We start from the raw sequence: 17,762 nt of genomic DNA, 5'->3' as shown, positions 1-17,762 counted from the left end.
TTAGCTACAATGTCGATTGTTGGATCAAGAGCCTTGGCAGAAATCATCTGCACCATGCCAAACCTTCGGACTCTAGAGCTAAATGATGCCAGGATAACAGACGATTTCTACCTAGCTCTCGCCGAATCAGCATCAGCAGCAAGGGTATCTTACAATGTATTAACCCCCCCCCCCCTACACACACACACATACACACACACAGGAAAATAACTGAGAGTGAACTGAAGAGCAGATATTTGTTTTTCGTATTCATTAAACAAAAACAAAAAAATAAGTCGTTGAACAGAAAAAAAACTAAGAATTTCAATAAAAAAGTCATACCATGCAGAAATTTAATCTGTTTTGATATAGCAATGGTTATTTGGTGAACTCATACGATATTTGATTCGTTCGATGGTATACTGGAATAGTCTCACAATAATTATCCCGTAAAAGCCATAGCACAATAAATCAACCACTTGCATAATATGTGCCATTGCGACATTATTACCCCTCTAAATGTCACGTCAATTCTTCAAAGCAATGGTGATGATTGTAAGTTCTTATGAAGGTGGATTAGTCTATAATGTCATAGTTTCATACATCCTATAGGCGTCACGCCTTGGATGGTACATGTACTACTCTTACAAATGTGGATGGTAGTGGTCTCTTCACTAGAATTGAATTTAATAAAAAAAATTAAAAACTTAGTGAAGATTTTATATGTAAAATTAAATGGAAGACTTTATTGAGGCGATGTCATTGTACCTACTTCCGGAAGTGATGGGTGTTTTCATCTGCGTTTTACATCATCCCCCCCCCCCCCCTTCGCTCCACAGCTACAATACATAACTCTTCATTTAATGATCTACCTCTCCATGCCGCCAAGGTGTGTGTTGAAATGTGTATAATATATATATATATATATACATATACCTTGGGCGCACAGAGACCGCTACCGACGCGTTTCACGTCCTTTCGCTGGACGATCTTCAGGCGGACTCATCGTCCAGTGGAAGGACGTGAAACCGTCGGTAGCGGTCTCCGTGTGTCCATGGTAAATGCCTATAACGCTCTGCTATACATTAGCATAGAGCACTTTTTCAAGAATCCTTCACAAACTCTTTGCACTTGTATATGACACACATACACACATTGTAGCTTTCGACCACACGAGCAAAGATAAATAATTTGGGAAGAACACCGAACTATATAGGGCTTTCAATAGCTCAGTCGGTATAGAGCACCTGTCTAGTATACAAGTAATCCGGAGGTCTCAGGTTCGAATCCCGTTGAAAAGCCGTTTTCTTTTCTCAAAGTTTTCACTATTTATTATTTATTTCTATGTCAGTTTTCCCTTTCTTTATTTTAACATAATATATGTATATATAGATATTACATGTGTGTATATGTATGTATATATATATATATATATATATATATATATGTATATATATATATGCGTAATCATGCATGTGCATATGTATGTATGTTAGAGATATAATAGGGGTATCTCATGCTCACAAAGTCAGCTTCTATGAGCATGTGATATCGTAATCATTATTAATACCTGTATTATTTTACCTTCAATTCTACAATAGCTGGAATCAATCAGACACTTTGGAGGACCTTCTATCTCGGCTGCTGCATTACAGGCCTACGCTCAGAGTATTTCCGTCATGGCAAAGCTTCAGGATCTGGAGCTGAAGAATGTCATCATAGCAGACAATATCTCTGTCTCCCTTACAACATCAGCATCAACATTTGGACTATGGGTATATTATTTTGTGTGTGTGTGTTTGCTTGATGTTAGTTACTTTCTACAGGGAATCTTTAGTACCCATTTAATTTTTTTTTTTTCGATTAAAACAAGAAAAACATCATGCTGAAGTCGCATCCCATTAACTGCTCCAAGAAATAAAAATGAAACTGTTATCAACATTGAATAAAACAGTAATAGTGTAGGATGTTCATGTTTTCACGACAGGTTGATATTGGTGACGATCACATAATTAGTGATCACTGGCTTTCACTATTGAATTATTTCCTGTGAATGATGTCGTCTTTGAAATCATCAAAGATTAGAAATAAATAAATAAATAATAAACAATGTATATAATATATATATATACATACATATACATACATAGAGCGGTATGTAATGCATCGTCACACAAGCTGTATAATATCGCGTATTTTGGGAGGAGGGGGTTGGGGAAGATTTGTATTTGATAGATGTTAGGCGGTGTTTCTACTTTCATACACAGAAATTTATTTCATTTTTTAAAGAATAGACTTCTCCATACTGTAAAGATAGTTTCGCCAAAGTCGGATTTGTACGCGTTTCTTTCTTCCCTTTGTGATATCCAAAATATCCGGGTTATGGAATGACGCACCATATTAAAAAGGATTATAGAGAAATGGGTAGATATTTATGTATCCGTGTAAAAGGGTGGGACACACAATTCAAAGTAAGTCACAGGATGGTAGGACTCTAGAAGCTTTCACTATTTATCAGGTTTGTCTTCCTGAGCTTTTTGTCACAGCAAATACATGGAGTGATAAAGAAATAAACATTATAAACATGAATAGGGGGGGGGGAGGTTGAATGGAAATATAAGATGAATTTATATGCACTGTAGGCCAAATGGATTTAACATACGAACAAAACATGAGTTTGTATGACATTGTGTGTCTTATATATCCCACATGTAAACCCCCTTTCTTCACTCATTACACTGAAAATAATAGTTTTCTTGTCAATAATGTGACATATGAAAACCAGCTGTCCTTATAGATCTGTGACTACGCGTTTGTTGCTACACGGCCTAAGAGTGAAGGATTGAGAGTATTTGATTTTTATCGTTTTTTTTTTTTTTGTATGATAGAATATAAATACGGATTTGTAGGACTTATCATTCCAATGCATATGCGTAGCGTGGGCATTAAAGGAGACCTCCGGATGATTTTCACATTTTTTACATTTGAACAACTATAAATTAGACCCCGTTTACAGTGCGGGGCTTGGCCGCGCCGCGGCCGAGCCCAGCCTCTATTGCGGGCCCGAGCCCCGCAATTTTGTCCGTTTACACTGCCGGGCTCGGCCGCGCTTTTCATTCAAACCTTTCAATATTTTGTCGTAGTGGCGGTCTGCTTGTAAACAAACGCAATTTGGTATAGTCTGGTTTTCAGTCCCTTTGCCGAAGTTTTCGAGGGTTTGGAAGCCAGACTAAAATTGGCCGCGCATTTGGCCCAGTTTTCGTTTACACTGAGAAAAGGCCGGGCTCGGCCGCGGCTCGGCGGCGACCGAGACCAGGTCCTCCAGAGCGTGGCCAAAATGTGCGGCCAATTTTGGCCCCGCATTTGGCCTTTTGCGCGTTTACACCGAAATGAAGGCGGGCTCGGCCGCGCCGGCCGAGCCTCGCACTGTAAACAGGGTCTCTGTTCACACTAAGGACAGATTTTCAAAATTTGTGATGATTAAGATGAAGAATAGGAATATTTTCAAAATTTAGGACAAATTGCAATGAGCAAGGATGATGACATGTCAGAGTCACCATAAGAATGCATGAGTTGGGGCTCAAGGAAGCAGAACAAAAGAAGGCATGCATAGATTATACACAGATGAGCTCTAAAGCCAGCGGTATTGTAATGGAATTACACTGCAACATTTCTAAAATCTGTGAACCTCCTATGTCATCATCCTTGTTCAGTGTAATTTGTTTAAAGTTTTTCAAAGTATTGTTTCTCTGCTTAAGAACCACAATAAATCCCACAAATCTATTCATGGAGTTGTCAATTTATGTACTACATGATGTAAAATTATGAAAATCGTCTGGAATGTCCCTTTAAGGTGCCTCATGTCTACGTGTTATTACATTTAATACAATGTAGTACTTTAGAAATATCACTAAATGCATGATTAGCCCAAGTGCCGTTTCATTTCATCTCGATTTGTAGTGAAATAGATGATATTGACTAGAATAATGCTTGGAAAGAGCAAAATTATGCCCATTGCTATGGCACAATAAATGTTCTTAGTGTATAACATTGTTTTATGCATTAGACTTGGGAGAGTCCCCCCTACGGTCATGACGGTTCTGCGCAGGTCCTATCACTGTGTCAACATGAAGGATCTGACATCTCGGCTGCGACATGGCAGGCCTTCGTCCAATTCATCTGCGCAGTGTCACACCTTCTAAGTCTTGAACGGGCATATATCGGAGACTGGCAGGCTTATTCTTCTCCTTCACGAGTGGAACAAACATCGGTATTTCAAGTTTGTTTTTTCTTTCTTTGTGCTTCTCTAATTTTACTTCACTATGTCTTTCAGGAGAGCGGGGAAATATGTCAGAAATTATTCAACTCATTTTGATTGAAAGTGCAATATGTGACATTAGATATGGTATTGTGTTAGAAATCACTGTAAGTACAGTCAATGGAAGAAATGTAACGTAACATTATTTTTCGTGGTATATAATCTATGTCGAGGTGTTCTAGCCGTTTTAGCAATGATTAATTTTTTTTTCCAATTTTATGTGTACATTTACATATTTTTTTGGTGATACGCTACCGGCGTATCACCTCTTGTGTTTGAACGGAATCTTCCTTTTTTGTTTTCTTCTTCTTCTTCTTTCTTTCTTTCTGACGAATTTTGTGGACAAAATGTCTCAACAATGACATGACCAGTTAACATGAAATTTTCAGTCAACATATCTCATATCAATATCTCAGTACATAAAACTTTTCATGACGATAACATTGCGTCAAAGTGCAAATTCCGCGCGCACCTCTATGTGCAATTATAGTAAAAACAAACATGTCTTTGTTTATTTCGCCATAGCTCTTTAAATAATGTCCTGCAACCCTATGTTTTTATTGCATATTACAAAAGCGTATGAATTGTAAATAACATTTCAAGTATCAATATTGCCAGGAAAACTCGATGACGTCATCATATCGTCATCTGAAATAAAAAAAGTGGAATTAAATTTTTTGAGGTACTGTTTCTGACATTCAGTTGCCTATATCTCGGTTGTTTTAGCTCAATATCACCCCAAATTTGGATATATTGTACATTGAACAATTACCCTACAAGTCCAAATGTTTGTCTTGTAATTTGATGATGTCAACACACTGAAAATTGTGATTAAAGGTAAGGTAGGCAAAAGCAGCCGATTTTGCGTGTTATGTCTACGGGACTTATTTTCCCCAGTTGCCAGAAATGGCATAGCGCCATCAGTCGTTACAAGGCCGCATTGCCGTCTAGCAATACAATACATGTTTACGCGGCCACGTTTGTTGTGCGGGCATTGACTTTTTCCTCGTGTTATATCTATACATTGTTTTTGTTTTCTTACCATTTCCGTAAATGTTCCGTGGCCGAGTAGTTAGAGTAACGGTTTCACATGCACGCATTTGAGGGATCGATGCTCGCAGGACACTTTTGTTTTTAATTATTTTTCTGTAACTCTTTTTAGATAACTTTTCATAATAGCAAGTGTCCTGTAAACAAGTAATCTCCTATTTCAGTCTTATTTCAAGATATTTCTAATTTTTGTTTCCTATTTTTTTCGCATTGCTGTATAGACGTGTGTGTTAACTTTATTAGAATTCAATTTATTAAATAACGGAAGACAAGCTTTATATAAAAAATGCACTGTATCACAATCTGTAGGCCTTCTCCTTTTATTTCTCAACGCTTCACATTTTGTGAATTAGTGCAGTTGTAAATCTTGCGTGCAGAGTTTATGGTAAATTGAAACTGCATGTGAAACGATACAAAAACAGGGAACGCTTTGGATTTAATATATGTAATAAAATCTGTGGTTTGGGCCGTGTCTTGTTCATGAGTATTCTAAAACTTTCATGGTTTATTTAATTGCTACACGAATGTCCTGAATGCTTGAAAAGACCAATGTTAAATTCAAGATGATCTTTGAAACAGTAAAAATTATTGTCATGTTTCAATTTGTTTGTGTCTTTGTGTCAATGACCACTTGGTAAATATAATGTAAGTACTCAGAAAGCCTTTAAATCGACTGATTCGCACACGCACGGAATTTCTGATAGGTTTGTCCGGCAGAAAAACTATGATTTGAATTATGTAGGTACAACAAATTCAACTTCATTCTTATAACCTCAAGTAGCTATATCACATTCTTTTCGTTGTCGATCACGGATGACAGGTATCCTATGTCAATCCAGCGTACATTCTTTTCGTTGTCGATCACGGATGACCGGTACCTTATGTCACTCCAGCGTATCACCAACTCGTCTTCAGTGACGAGTTTCATGTCTCGTATTTATATATATATCTTGAATGGGTAGGGATAAAATATATACAGTGCTTTTACATCAAATTGAATACTAATTCTTTCATTTTACGTGTACTTTTACATCGTCCTGTGATGCGACATAGCTCTCAATAGAATTATCTGCAACTTCTGTTGTTGGATCAAGAGCCTTGGCAGAAATTATCTGCACCATGTCAAACCTTAAAACTCTGGAGCTAGCGGATGCCAGGATCACAGACGATTTCTACCTCGCTCTTGCCGAATCAGCATCTGGAACAAGGGTATCTTGCAATGCATTATTATTTTTTCCTCTGGAGGGTCATAACGGAGAGTCGACCAAAGAGCCATTTATTTTCCATATGAATAGAACGACACAATGTATTATAAGGTCGCAAGTCATTTAAAAAATTAATAATAATATGTCCCTCAAAGTGAAACTAAGAGTTTCAACGGTATATGGTAATTATCTTAACATGCTGAGGTTAATCTGTGATAACAAAGCAATGATTCCTCGGTGTACTGATACGAAAATCTATTCGGTCGATGGTATGCTGGCATAGTCTCACAATAATTATCCCGTAAAAATTATAGCACAAAAAAAGAAGAAAAATTAACCACTTGCATATGTGTCATTGCTACTTAATACCACTCTAAATGTCACATCATTTCTACAAAGCAATGGTGATAGTAGTGTGTCCTTATGAAAATCGATTAGTCGATAATAACATAGTTCCATGCATCCCAAGAAACACAAATAACCGCCTTTCCTTTATCCATGTAGCTATAGGCGTCATTCCTTAGTTACATGATACTACTCTGACCAATGTGGATGGTAGTGTTTTGTTCAAAAGTATTACTAGTAAATGTCTTTTCTTACAGTATTTTATTAAAGATTTTATGTGCAAAATTAAATGGAAGAGTTTATGGAGGCAATGTCATCTTATCGGGGTCATCCCACGAGACCGACACCCACGAGTCATACGGTCCACGAGACCGACATCAATGATAGGTTCATGAGTCATACAGCCCACGAGTTATACGGCTCGGGAATCATACAGCCCATGAGTTCGACACTACGCACAAAAGGCTCATGAAACCGACACTACAGCCCACGAGACCAACACTAAGCAATAAAGTCTCACGAGACCGACACTAAGCAAAGAAAGCCACGAGACCGACAGTATGCAAAGAAGGCCCACGAGACCGACACTAAGCAAAAAAGGCTCACGAGACCGACATTAAGCAAAGAAAGCCCACGAGACCGACAGGATAAACAGCGCCATCTACATGTCAATTACCTGTACAGGGTGTTCCATGAACGGGAAAATAATATACTGGCGGGTGCAATTTTGTCACGCTATCAAGTGCAAGATGGTAACCATCTACATAATTATGAACGACATCAGATATGTACTTCTACATACTTCTAGGGTGGAGGTCTATCAGTGAGTGATATTGTTATCAATTAGAAGAATGGAATTGTATTCTGCATGCCCCCTCCAAAAAAAAAAAGAAGAAAAAAAAACACACAAATGAATTAATAAAAGATGGCAAGAACGATGTATGGATTGATTTTAGAGCTTTGATAATTCCATTGTGCTATTTTCAATATGCTTTCCCAGTTTTTAGCTAGAAGATGGACAGGATGTACTTTTTACCTCTTCTCTTTCTCGATTTACTAGTTACTTAGGCTATAAAGTATCCTACCCTCCTGCTTAGACGTTTTGGAGTAATATCTGTTTTTAATTATCTCTGTAACTATAATGTAATTCAACTGATTAAAACGTTTTATAAAGCAGGGATTCACCTCGACTTGTGGCTTGTGTTATTCTCCTCCAAACAGTACATTTTTTTTTGAAATGCAATAGCTGTTTTCAGGATGCATCTTGTTTTTTCCTAATCCCTAACGCTACCTTAAATAGACGATTACCTTATTTTTTTTTTATTAATACTAAATCAACACCCTCGCAGGTTTATTATGGAAAGATCTGTTGCACACATTTACTGAATTGTGTTTATATTTTCACAACACACACCCACGCAAACACAATTAAAGATCCTGATCATTTCAGGGAGTGGGGGGCAACTGATGGGGTAACACCCTGGCAACTCTTCTTTTCCATCTCTCTATCTTCTTATGCCATTATCAGGACACCCTATACAAATTATTGGTCTATAGGTGGCGCTGTTCATCCTGTCGGTCTCGTGGGCCTTCTTTAATAGTGTCCGTCTCGTGAACCTCTTATGCGTAATGTCGGTCTCGTGAGCCTTGCACGCGTAGCGTCGGTCTCGTGGGCCTTTTAAGTGTAGTGTCGGTCTCGTGGGCTTTGTTTGCTTAGTGTCGGTCTCATGAGCCTTATGTGCGTAATGTCGAACTCATGAGCCGTATAACTCCTGGGCTTATTTTACTTGATGTCGAACTCGTGGGCTTTACTCGGTGTCGAAATCGTGGGCTGTATAACTGGTGGGCTGTATGACTTATGAGCTGTATGACTCGTGGGCTGTATGACTTGTGAGCTTTATAACTTGTGGGCTGTATGACTCGTGGGTGTCGGTTTCGTGACGGGCACCCATCTTATCTACTTACTGAAGTAATATGTGTTTTCATTTGAGTTTTACATAATTCCCATCCCTTTAGCTTTACATCTACAAACCGTTAGTCTTCATTTCATGATCTACCTCTTGGTGCCGCCAAGGTTTGTGTAAAAAGGCGCCTGTTAATGTCAAGCATTAAGCATGTTAAGAATCTAAATTCATGGATTTTTACTCCTGGTTTAGTTTGTTGTTTTCTTCAAACTTACAGTTATGTGACCACAATGCTACATGATGTCTTTAGAATGAACAGTGTTGAAAGTCACCATGCCAATCGGTCGGGATCCTTATTCCATAGTATGTACTCTTTGTTTGTGTGCTTGTGCGTTGTTCGTGTTTGTGTGTGTGGGAGGGGGATAAGGAATGAAAACTTTGGGGTATTATCTTCCCACTGTATGGACTTCCCATAGTATTTCATATCATTTCTTACCCTCCTCTTGTTCTGCACAGCTGGAATCACTCAAACACTATAAAGGACCTGACATTTCGGCTGCTGCATCAGAGGCCTACGCTAAGAGTGTCTGTACCATGCCAAACCTTACGAATCTGGAGCTAGTAGATGTCGACGTCACAGACGATTTCTACCTCGCTCTCCTCGAATCAGCATCAGGAGCAAGGGTATCTAACAATGCATACATCTTTTTCTTTTCTTTTCTCCAGGGTGATACGCAGAGTGGACCAAAGAGCAGATATTTGTTTTCCATAGTAATAAAAATGCAGAATGGATGAAATGGTTGATTGTAATTAAAACACAAATATTCTAACAAGTCGTTCAAAAAGAAACTAAGAATTTCAATAACATTATTAAAGTCGTAACATGCTAAGGTATCATTACAAAGCAACGGTTCCTTCAGGTGAACTCATACGAACATCGATTCGTTCGATAATATACTGGCATAGTCTCTCAATATCCGGTAGAAATCATAGCACAATAAATCAACCACTTGGGTATTGTTATTACGTGCCAATCTACGTTATTACCACTGAAAATGTCACATCAATTCTATCCAAAACAATGACGATGGTGGTAAGTCCTTATGAAAATCGATTAGTCGATGATGTCATAGTTTCATACATCCCATCGGACACAAATAACCGCCTTTCCTTTATACCTGTAGTCGTCACTCCTTAGATGATACATGTACTTTACTCTGACCAATGTGGATCAGAGTGGTTTGTTCAGTAGGATTATTTTTTTTACATAAACTTAGTGAAGATTTTATTTGCAAAAATTAAATGGAAGAGTTTATTGAGGCAATGTCATCTTATCTAATTAGTGTTTTCATCTGTGATTTACATCATTCCCATTTCCCATCCCTTTCGCTTTGCATCTACAAACCGTTAGTCTTCATTTCATGATCTACCTTTTGGTGCCGCCAAGGTTTGTGTAAAAAGGCGTCTGTTACATGCCAAGCATTAAGAATCTAAATTCATGGATTTTTACTTGTGGTGTAGGTTGTTGTTTTCTTCAAACTTAGTTATGCGACCACAATGCTACATGATGTCTTTAGAATGAAAATTGTTAGAAGTCTCCACGCCAATCGGTCGGGATCCTTATTCTATAATATGTACTCTTTGTTAACGTGTTTGTGTCAGGGTGTGTGCGTGTGTGTGTGGGTGGGTGTGTGTGAGGGGAGGAGGGATAAAAACAATGAGGTATTATCTTCCCACTATCGTCTTCCCGTAGTATTTCATATAGATCACGCTCTTTCTGTACTGCACAGCTGGAATCACTCAAACACTATGAAGGACCTGATATCTCGGCTGCTGCATCAGAAGCCTACGCCAAGAGTGTCTGCACAATGCCAAACCTTACGAATCTTGAGCTAGAGGAAGTCAGCATCACAGATGATTTCTACATCGCTCTCGCCGAATCAGCATCAGGAGCAAGGGTATCTTACAATGTATTATTTTTTTTTTCTCCAGGATAATACGGAGAGTGGACCAAAGAGCTGATATTTGTTTTCAATAGTAGTAAAACAACACCATGCATGATAATGTTGACTGTAATTTTAAAAAAAAATAGTCTAGTACAAACGAAGAGTTTCAATGATAAAAGCCTTAACACATTGAGATTTAATTTGTTATAACAGTGACCGCGCGTGCATCACTAAAACAAAAACAAAATAGCACGCTCTTTTTTTTGTGTGTGAGGACTGAAAGTAGGTGAAATGGGTCAACCCAGCCAATCTTGCGTTTTCGATATTTTCTGTAAGAGCAGGTCTCTCTTCTGCATATACAAAAGATTGGGATCATAAATCCAAAGGGAAACTGTGTTTAAGCAGTTTTTGTCAAACATTTCTGATAGAATAGTGTGATTTGGTGTGTCTTTTGGAGTCCGCTTTTCATTTCTGAAAGACACTGTCCGTACGCTTCACTTTCAACTCTCATATCTTTTGAAATAATAGTGCTACTGCTTTGAAAGTTGGCGTTAATCATTAGCAGATGTTAATTAAGCTTCAAGTTAGTCAAGTAGTTGCCTTTTTCCCTTTTTTATAGGACCCCCCCCCCTTCTTTCGAAATTCACCAGAAGTGTTGAATTTTAAATCTGAAAATACCCGCTGGAATATGGATTATGCAGAGAAAGTCATATGCTAAACGTGCTAAAAATGTGTTAAAATGAAAGATTCTTTATTGATTATGGATTATTGTGACAAAAATTAGTAGAAGAAATAACCTTTAAAGAGCGATCCCTCATATTCACCAAAAATCAAGATACCGATTAGCAGCCAATTATACTCTGTGTCTGGGAATATACCAATCAAATTCATTGAGATTTGCTTGAAATGACTATTTCTAAACGGCTTTTTGTGCTTCTGATCAACCGCAATACATTACACAATTTCCCAATGAAAATGTGAAATCCTAATTGAGTATATGAATATAAGAACGACCCAAGTCCAATTTTTGGCCAAATTCAGTTTGACATGGGAAATTATAGCTTATGCATGGACTCATCTTGTGTATAAATGATAAATCCTAATTACCCCCGGAAGTGCCTGAAATGAATGAGTTAAATCTTATATTAATGTAAGAATGAAGGACTTGGGTCATTCTTACATTCATATAATAGCGCCCTCTCTCATCCTTCTCCCATCTCTATAGCAAAACATCATGTATATGAATCAAAGAACGACCCAAGTCCACCACACAAAATGGCCTCTCCACAATTAATGTAAATGTTAATTGTCATAATAATGTATGTTCTAATTTGTATATACAATGTTGCCTTCTCATCACAGTTAAATAGAATATTATTGGACAAATAAAAAAGATATGCAGTTTTTTTTAGCTTACTCGAAATGATCTTCCATGGACTTGGGTCGTTCTTATATTCATATACTCAATTAATTATATCAATATAGGATTATGTGAAGAGTTTGTTTGCAAAAACCGATAAGTCCATATTTGTCAAATGGAGATATTTGCGATTAAAGGTCAAGAAAAATAAAAAGAATAATACGAAAAAATTTGATTCTTTTGACCATAACTTCAAAAATATACCTTTATATGTAGTGACCGATATATCATTTAAAAGGTATTATTTTGTACTTTAGGACATAGACCGTACTTCAAAATCTTCAAAAATGGACTGTTATTTGAGTATTATAATCTGTTGATCATGAAAACAAATGAATATGAATCCAAATAGTATTTCTAAGGGAAAGTAAAACAGAACAGTACATTTCATGGTGTTGTCCATTGAATTTGGTTAAAAAGAATAAGAGAGGCAGTGATTTCGGGGCATAATCTATATTAAGTAATGTGTGTGTGGGCGTATGTATGGGTGATTTTAGGCACACACTGATATCATTAATAATATTAAAAATGTATATAGGGCATATTATTACATAATGTAAAATCTATTATCATTAATTGCTTGTTAGTCAATCTACAAGGGCAGTATGTGCATGATATAGGTGCCCTTTGCATTAGAGTACATGTATTCTATTTTGTCCCCAGAACGTGGTTAAAAAAAAAAGTCATATTGCTGTGTTTTGTTTTGTTTCTTCGTTGCACATGTTCGTTCGAAAATCAAATTCCCTTAAATCTCCCTCCAGTATTTGTGTGTGTTGGTGTGTTTGTGTTTGTGTGACTGTGTGTGTGTGTCACCGTGTGTCTTTAATTCAACCGTGGTTAATTTTCAGTTCCATACGTAAAGTAAGTGTAAATTTCCCATGACAATTGGTATCCCATATGTCTTTAAGTATGATAATACTCTATCAAGTGTGCACCAGATCGCACAATTTTACAACCCAATATATGTGTACATTGTAAAGGCAATGTAGAAAAATACTTTAGAAATAACTTTTGCTTATGAATATGTGCCACCGGCAATGTATGTATACATGTATAATATGCAGAGTGTGCATGTACAGCTGTACATGATGATACAGGAACCAATGAATAAAAAATCTCGCAGGTTACATTTGGTGTCAAAACGCACCCCCCCCCCTTAAAAAAACACACACACTCATGACGCCCCTTACTCTAAATGTCACATCAATTCTACAAAGCAATGGTGATGGTGGTAAGTCCTTATGAAAATCAATTAGTCGACAATGTCATAAATGTCATACATCCCATGAACAGTGATGAAACAAAATTTACTGCCCTTTTTCTATACCTATAGATGTCACTCCCTAGTTGATTAATACTACTCTGACCAATGTTTAATGGAAGAAATATTCTTTTTGCACACAAATTTAGTAAATATTTATGTCCACAATTTGATGTAAGACTTTATTGAGGCAATAACATCTTATGTACTTACTGAAGTGATGGATGTTTTCATCTGTGTTTCATACCATCCCTATTTCGCTCCTTAGCTACAATCAAAAAGTCCTCATTACAGGATCTATATTATACATCTTGGTGCGGCCCAGACCTGTGTCAAAAGCACCTGTAAGTGAAATATACCAAACATTCAGAATCTGAATTCAGCCGGAATCATTATCGCATAGTATACCCTGCATGTGTGAATGAGAGGGAGGGGTATAAAAACGTCGAGTTATATCAAAGATCCCGGTCTCGTGCAGTCAAGGCTTACTCCAAACTCACCTCATACCATGTCAAACATTCAGACTCTCAAGCTCGAAGGTGTCAGCATAAGCATTATTATATATTTATGTATATATATATATATATATATATATATATATATATATATATATAGTATGACCGTGCATCACAAAACAAATAAAAAGTCGCACCCCTTGCTTTTTCGTGAGGACCCAAAAGAGGAGAAATGGGTCAACTAAGTCAATCTGTATTTTTTTTTTCATATTTCCTAAGAGAGCTATCGTTCTTCTTCATTATTCTATAGTTTTGGATCACAACATGATTGGGAAAGTGTGCTTTCAACAATTGTTCTTCTACCCTATTGGGGGAGAGTAAAATGATCAGGTATGTCTTTAATAGAGACCCCTTTTCATTTGTTGAAATCCTTGGCACACCCTTCACTTTCAAGTCTAATAACTTTTGAAAGGAAGATGCTATATAATGCTTCGAAAATTGGACAGAATGTGTTAATAGAACATGCTCAATTTCAGCTTAATCTGACAATTCCTTCATGTTGTTGCTCCGGTGGTTGACCTGTGTTTTGTCCCTTTCATCGCAGAGCTGGCGCGGCTTGGTGAAAGATTAAGCGCTTTAATAGACCCTGTACTTCAGAGCCTCCTTCCACGGTTCACACTTTTCCAGAGTGTGTGCTTTCTTGCCAGTATTTGGATAGGTTAGGGAAGTCCATTTGAATTGAGTTATACATCATTTGAAAGCTTAAAGTTAGTTCTATAAGAATCTGCCCTTAACTAAAAATTCATGTCTGGCGACTTTTTGTTGGCTTTGTGGTGCAGGGTCACATTTACATGTATATCCTCATACGATACTGCACACCTGCCTGAAACAAATACGCGACTTACCATACGATTTGTATAGGGGATTTCGTGGTATTTGACTTACTTCAGGAGAAAAGCTGTCAATCATTCAATCACAACTGTGTGTGTGTGTTTTTTTTTAAAACAATTTTCCGTGAATTTCACCCTCCTACTATATACGTATATATAGCTGGACTTAATGCGCCACGCTGGAGGGCCTGGTATATCGCCTGCGGCATCAGAGGCCTACGCTAAGGGTATCTGCACCATGCCAAACCTTCAGACTCTTGAGCTACGGGCAGCCAAGATAGCAGACGATTTCTTTCTCGCCCTCAAGACATCAGCATCGAGAGCAAGGGTATCTCATTGTATTTGTTTGTTATTCATTGTATTATCGTAGAGACGACGCGAGACAATGACAGAAAAGAAATGTTAGATTTTGTATGTTTGGACGACATTGCTGTCGGTAATGACTACGTAACTCGACTCAGTTCACAATAATTATATATGTGGATCAATGATACTGTACATGTAGATCCTTTTTCTCGGAATATACCACTAGAGCAATATGTAATTTGGTTTTTGGTCAATAACGCAGACTATTAAGAAAAACTGTCCTGAAAGATTAATTACTGCTACCTTGTTATCATTCTTTAAAAAAAAAGTGATGTAAAGTATTTTGCTTTTCTGGGGGATTTCATTTTCAAGTTACTTGTTTATATGTCATCCAAGGTGCATGTGAAATTGACTTATCGTTTATCTAGTGAGATATAGAAAAATATATCAATTTTCATTCCATATTCATATATCTTGACGTAATCCTACTACGATTCGGCATAGCTTCAGTCATTGCATCACTATGGGGGGTCTGTCATGTCGGCCGATGCATGGCAAGCCTACGTCAAGAGTATCTGCACAATGCCGCATTTCAAGACTCTGGAGTGGGCATACGTCAGACCATACGTGTTTGAGGCCGGTTGTTCTCCATTAGAAGCAGGACGACCACGGGTAATTCCGTAATTGTGTTTTCTTTCATTGTATTTTCCCCTAGAAGTAATGACTAGAGACTAAGGTAAAAACTAAAATGAAAATGAAAACGGAATGACACTTTTGCTTTGAGAGATTAATTCAGGGAATTTCAAAATAGTTTCACGATCCCATGACTTCCACAAAAATCAAATGTGAAAGTGACATGATGCGATGATATCACCGCGTTACATATCTCCTATTGATTTGGTTTTTCACAATACCAGCACAATCACACAAATTCAATCAAGTTAAGGCTCATCTTTTAGAAAGTTACTAAAACTAATCTTATCATGATGTAACGATGGTAATTTTAATGTCTCTGTTTGTATTCTTGTCTCATTTCTGAAAATGGGGAACTTGCGGAAATTTGTGTGCAGCTAGTTTAGAAACGTATAATGGAATAACATTTTCCATATGTAAGTCTTTCTCATTTTCTCGTTTGTCGTCCTATTGCTTTGAATAATCAACCGTAGCAATAGTATCAGTGAAAAAAAGACAATTCAAGAGTCCGAATGAAATTCTAGTGAAGTGATGGTGATATTAAAGGTTTTGGAACATGCTTCTTGAGGAAGTCTCAGAGAATCGTCTCTTGCCACTTCTGACATTATATATATATATATATATATATATATATATATATCTTTACTAATTATAAAATGTTCAGGTTTCCAAAAACTGTCACAATGGCGCCGATACATACGCCTTCTTTTTTAATTTTTCACAGCATGTCATTTCTTTTGATCGAATTCAGTTTGTTTTAGGATAGCTCGACGAAAGATGTGACCGAAAAAAAAAAAAAACAACACGACAGTTTCCTACCTTTGGATGGATGTTTCAGGAATAAAGATGGATTTTCCTTTTGAGAGTTCTAATGCCATGAATGCGCAGATGTGAGATTTTCATCCTTGTTATCCGGAAATTGTGTTTTTTGAGAAAAAGATATAAACTTCTGCTACGTCATCCCACGTCCGTACTTCATGTTTTCGTTTGTTTTCTATATCCTCTTCCGATACTTCACTATACAGCTCTCAATAACTACAACAGTAGGATCTGCAAATTGGGGTACTGCGTCATTGGCCTTCGGCGAGATGACCTGCACCATGCCAAACCTCGTAATGCTGGAGCTCCATGATGTCGGCATGACAGATGATTTCTTTTCTGCCCTTGTAGCATCAGCATCAGGATCAAGGGTATTGTACTTGGTTTATGTCCAATGTGATACCTCGAGTATGACTCGAGCACACTCGAGTCATCTGCAACAAATTAGCAAAAAATTTTAGAGTTCTTACCAGATTGAAATTCTTACCTAAAAATATTTTGATTACATTGTATAATACCTTAATTCTTCCGCATTTGAACTATTGTTCGGTAATATGGGCCAATTCCAGTATGTCAAATGTAAATAGAATATCATTGCTTCAAAAGAAGCTTATTCGTTCCATAAATCACAGTGATTATTATGCCCATACTACTCCAATATTTTACCAATTGAAACTTTTGAGGTTTCGAGTTATTTACATTTATCAGTGTGCAATATTTATGTATTTGTGTTTTAACAATATGATTCCTAAAAGTTTATTAGATTATTTTAAGTTATACATTAATTGTAGATATGACATGAGAAATGTTAACGTATATGTGACCGTGCATCACAAAACGAACAAAAAGTCGCACGCAGTGAATTTGTGTGAGGACTGAGGATAGGTCAAATGGGTCAACCTAGCCAATCTTGAGTTTTTCATATTTTCTGAAAGAGCAAGTCTTCTTCTACATAATGTTTAAGTTTGGGATCATAAAACAAACAGGAAATTGTGTTTTCAGCAGTTTTTCTCAAACACTTTATAAGTGAAACAGTGTGATTAGATATTTCTTATAGAGTCCTCTTTTTATTTCTTAACAATCCTGTACATACTCTTCACTTTCAACTCTGATAACTTTTGAAAGTGTAATGCTACTGCTTTGAAAGTTGTCATTAATAATGGACAAAATG

General features: G+C 37.1%; 1 protein-coding gene across 1 annotated transcript; it reads left to right on the top strand.

The window, feature by feature from the left end:
• The first annotated feature begins 9,238 nt into the window (after nucleotides 1–9,238).
• On the top strand, nucleotides 9,239–16,904 carry LOC139726042 (uncharacterized). Its single transcript, XM_071637124.1, has 5 exons — nucleotides 9,239–9,485; nucleotides 10,592–10,759; nucleotides 14,934–15,101; nucleotides 15,584–15,719; nucleotides 16,798–16,904. Exons 1-5 carry the CDS (start codon nucleotides 9,396–9,398, stop codon nucleotides 16,902–16,904), a joined length of 669 nt encoding a protein of 222 aa, XP_071493225.1. The 5' UTR covers nucleotides 9,239–9,395.
• Nucleotides 16,905–17,762: the final 858 nt, after the last annotated feature.

Source organism: Diadema antillarum, unplaced genomic scaffold, assembly GCF_040938485.1.
Source record: "Diadema antillarum isolate AM-2024a unplaced genomic scaffold, OU_Dant_1.0 seq00000076_RagTag, whole genome shotgun sequence".
Lineage (NCBI taxonomy): Eukaryota > Metazoa > Echinodermata > Echinoidea > Diadematoida > Diadematidae > Diadema > Diadema antillarum.
The sequence above is the reverse complement of the archived record's forward strand: the minus strand, read 5'-3'. Positions and strand labels throughout refer to the sequence as shown.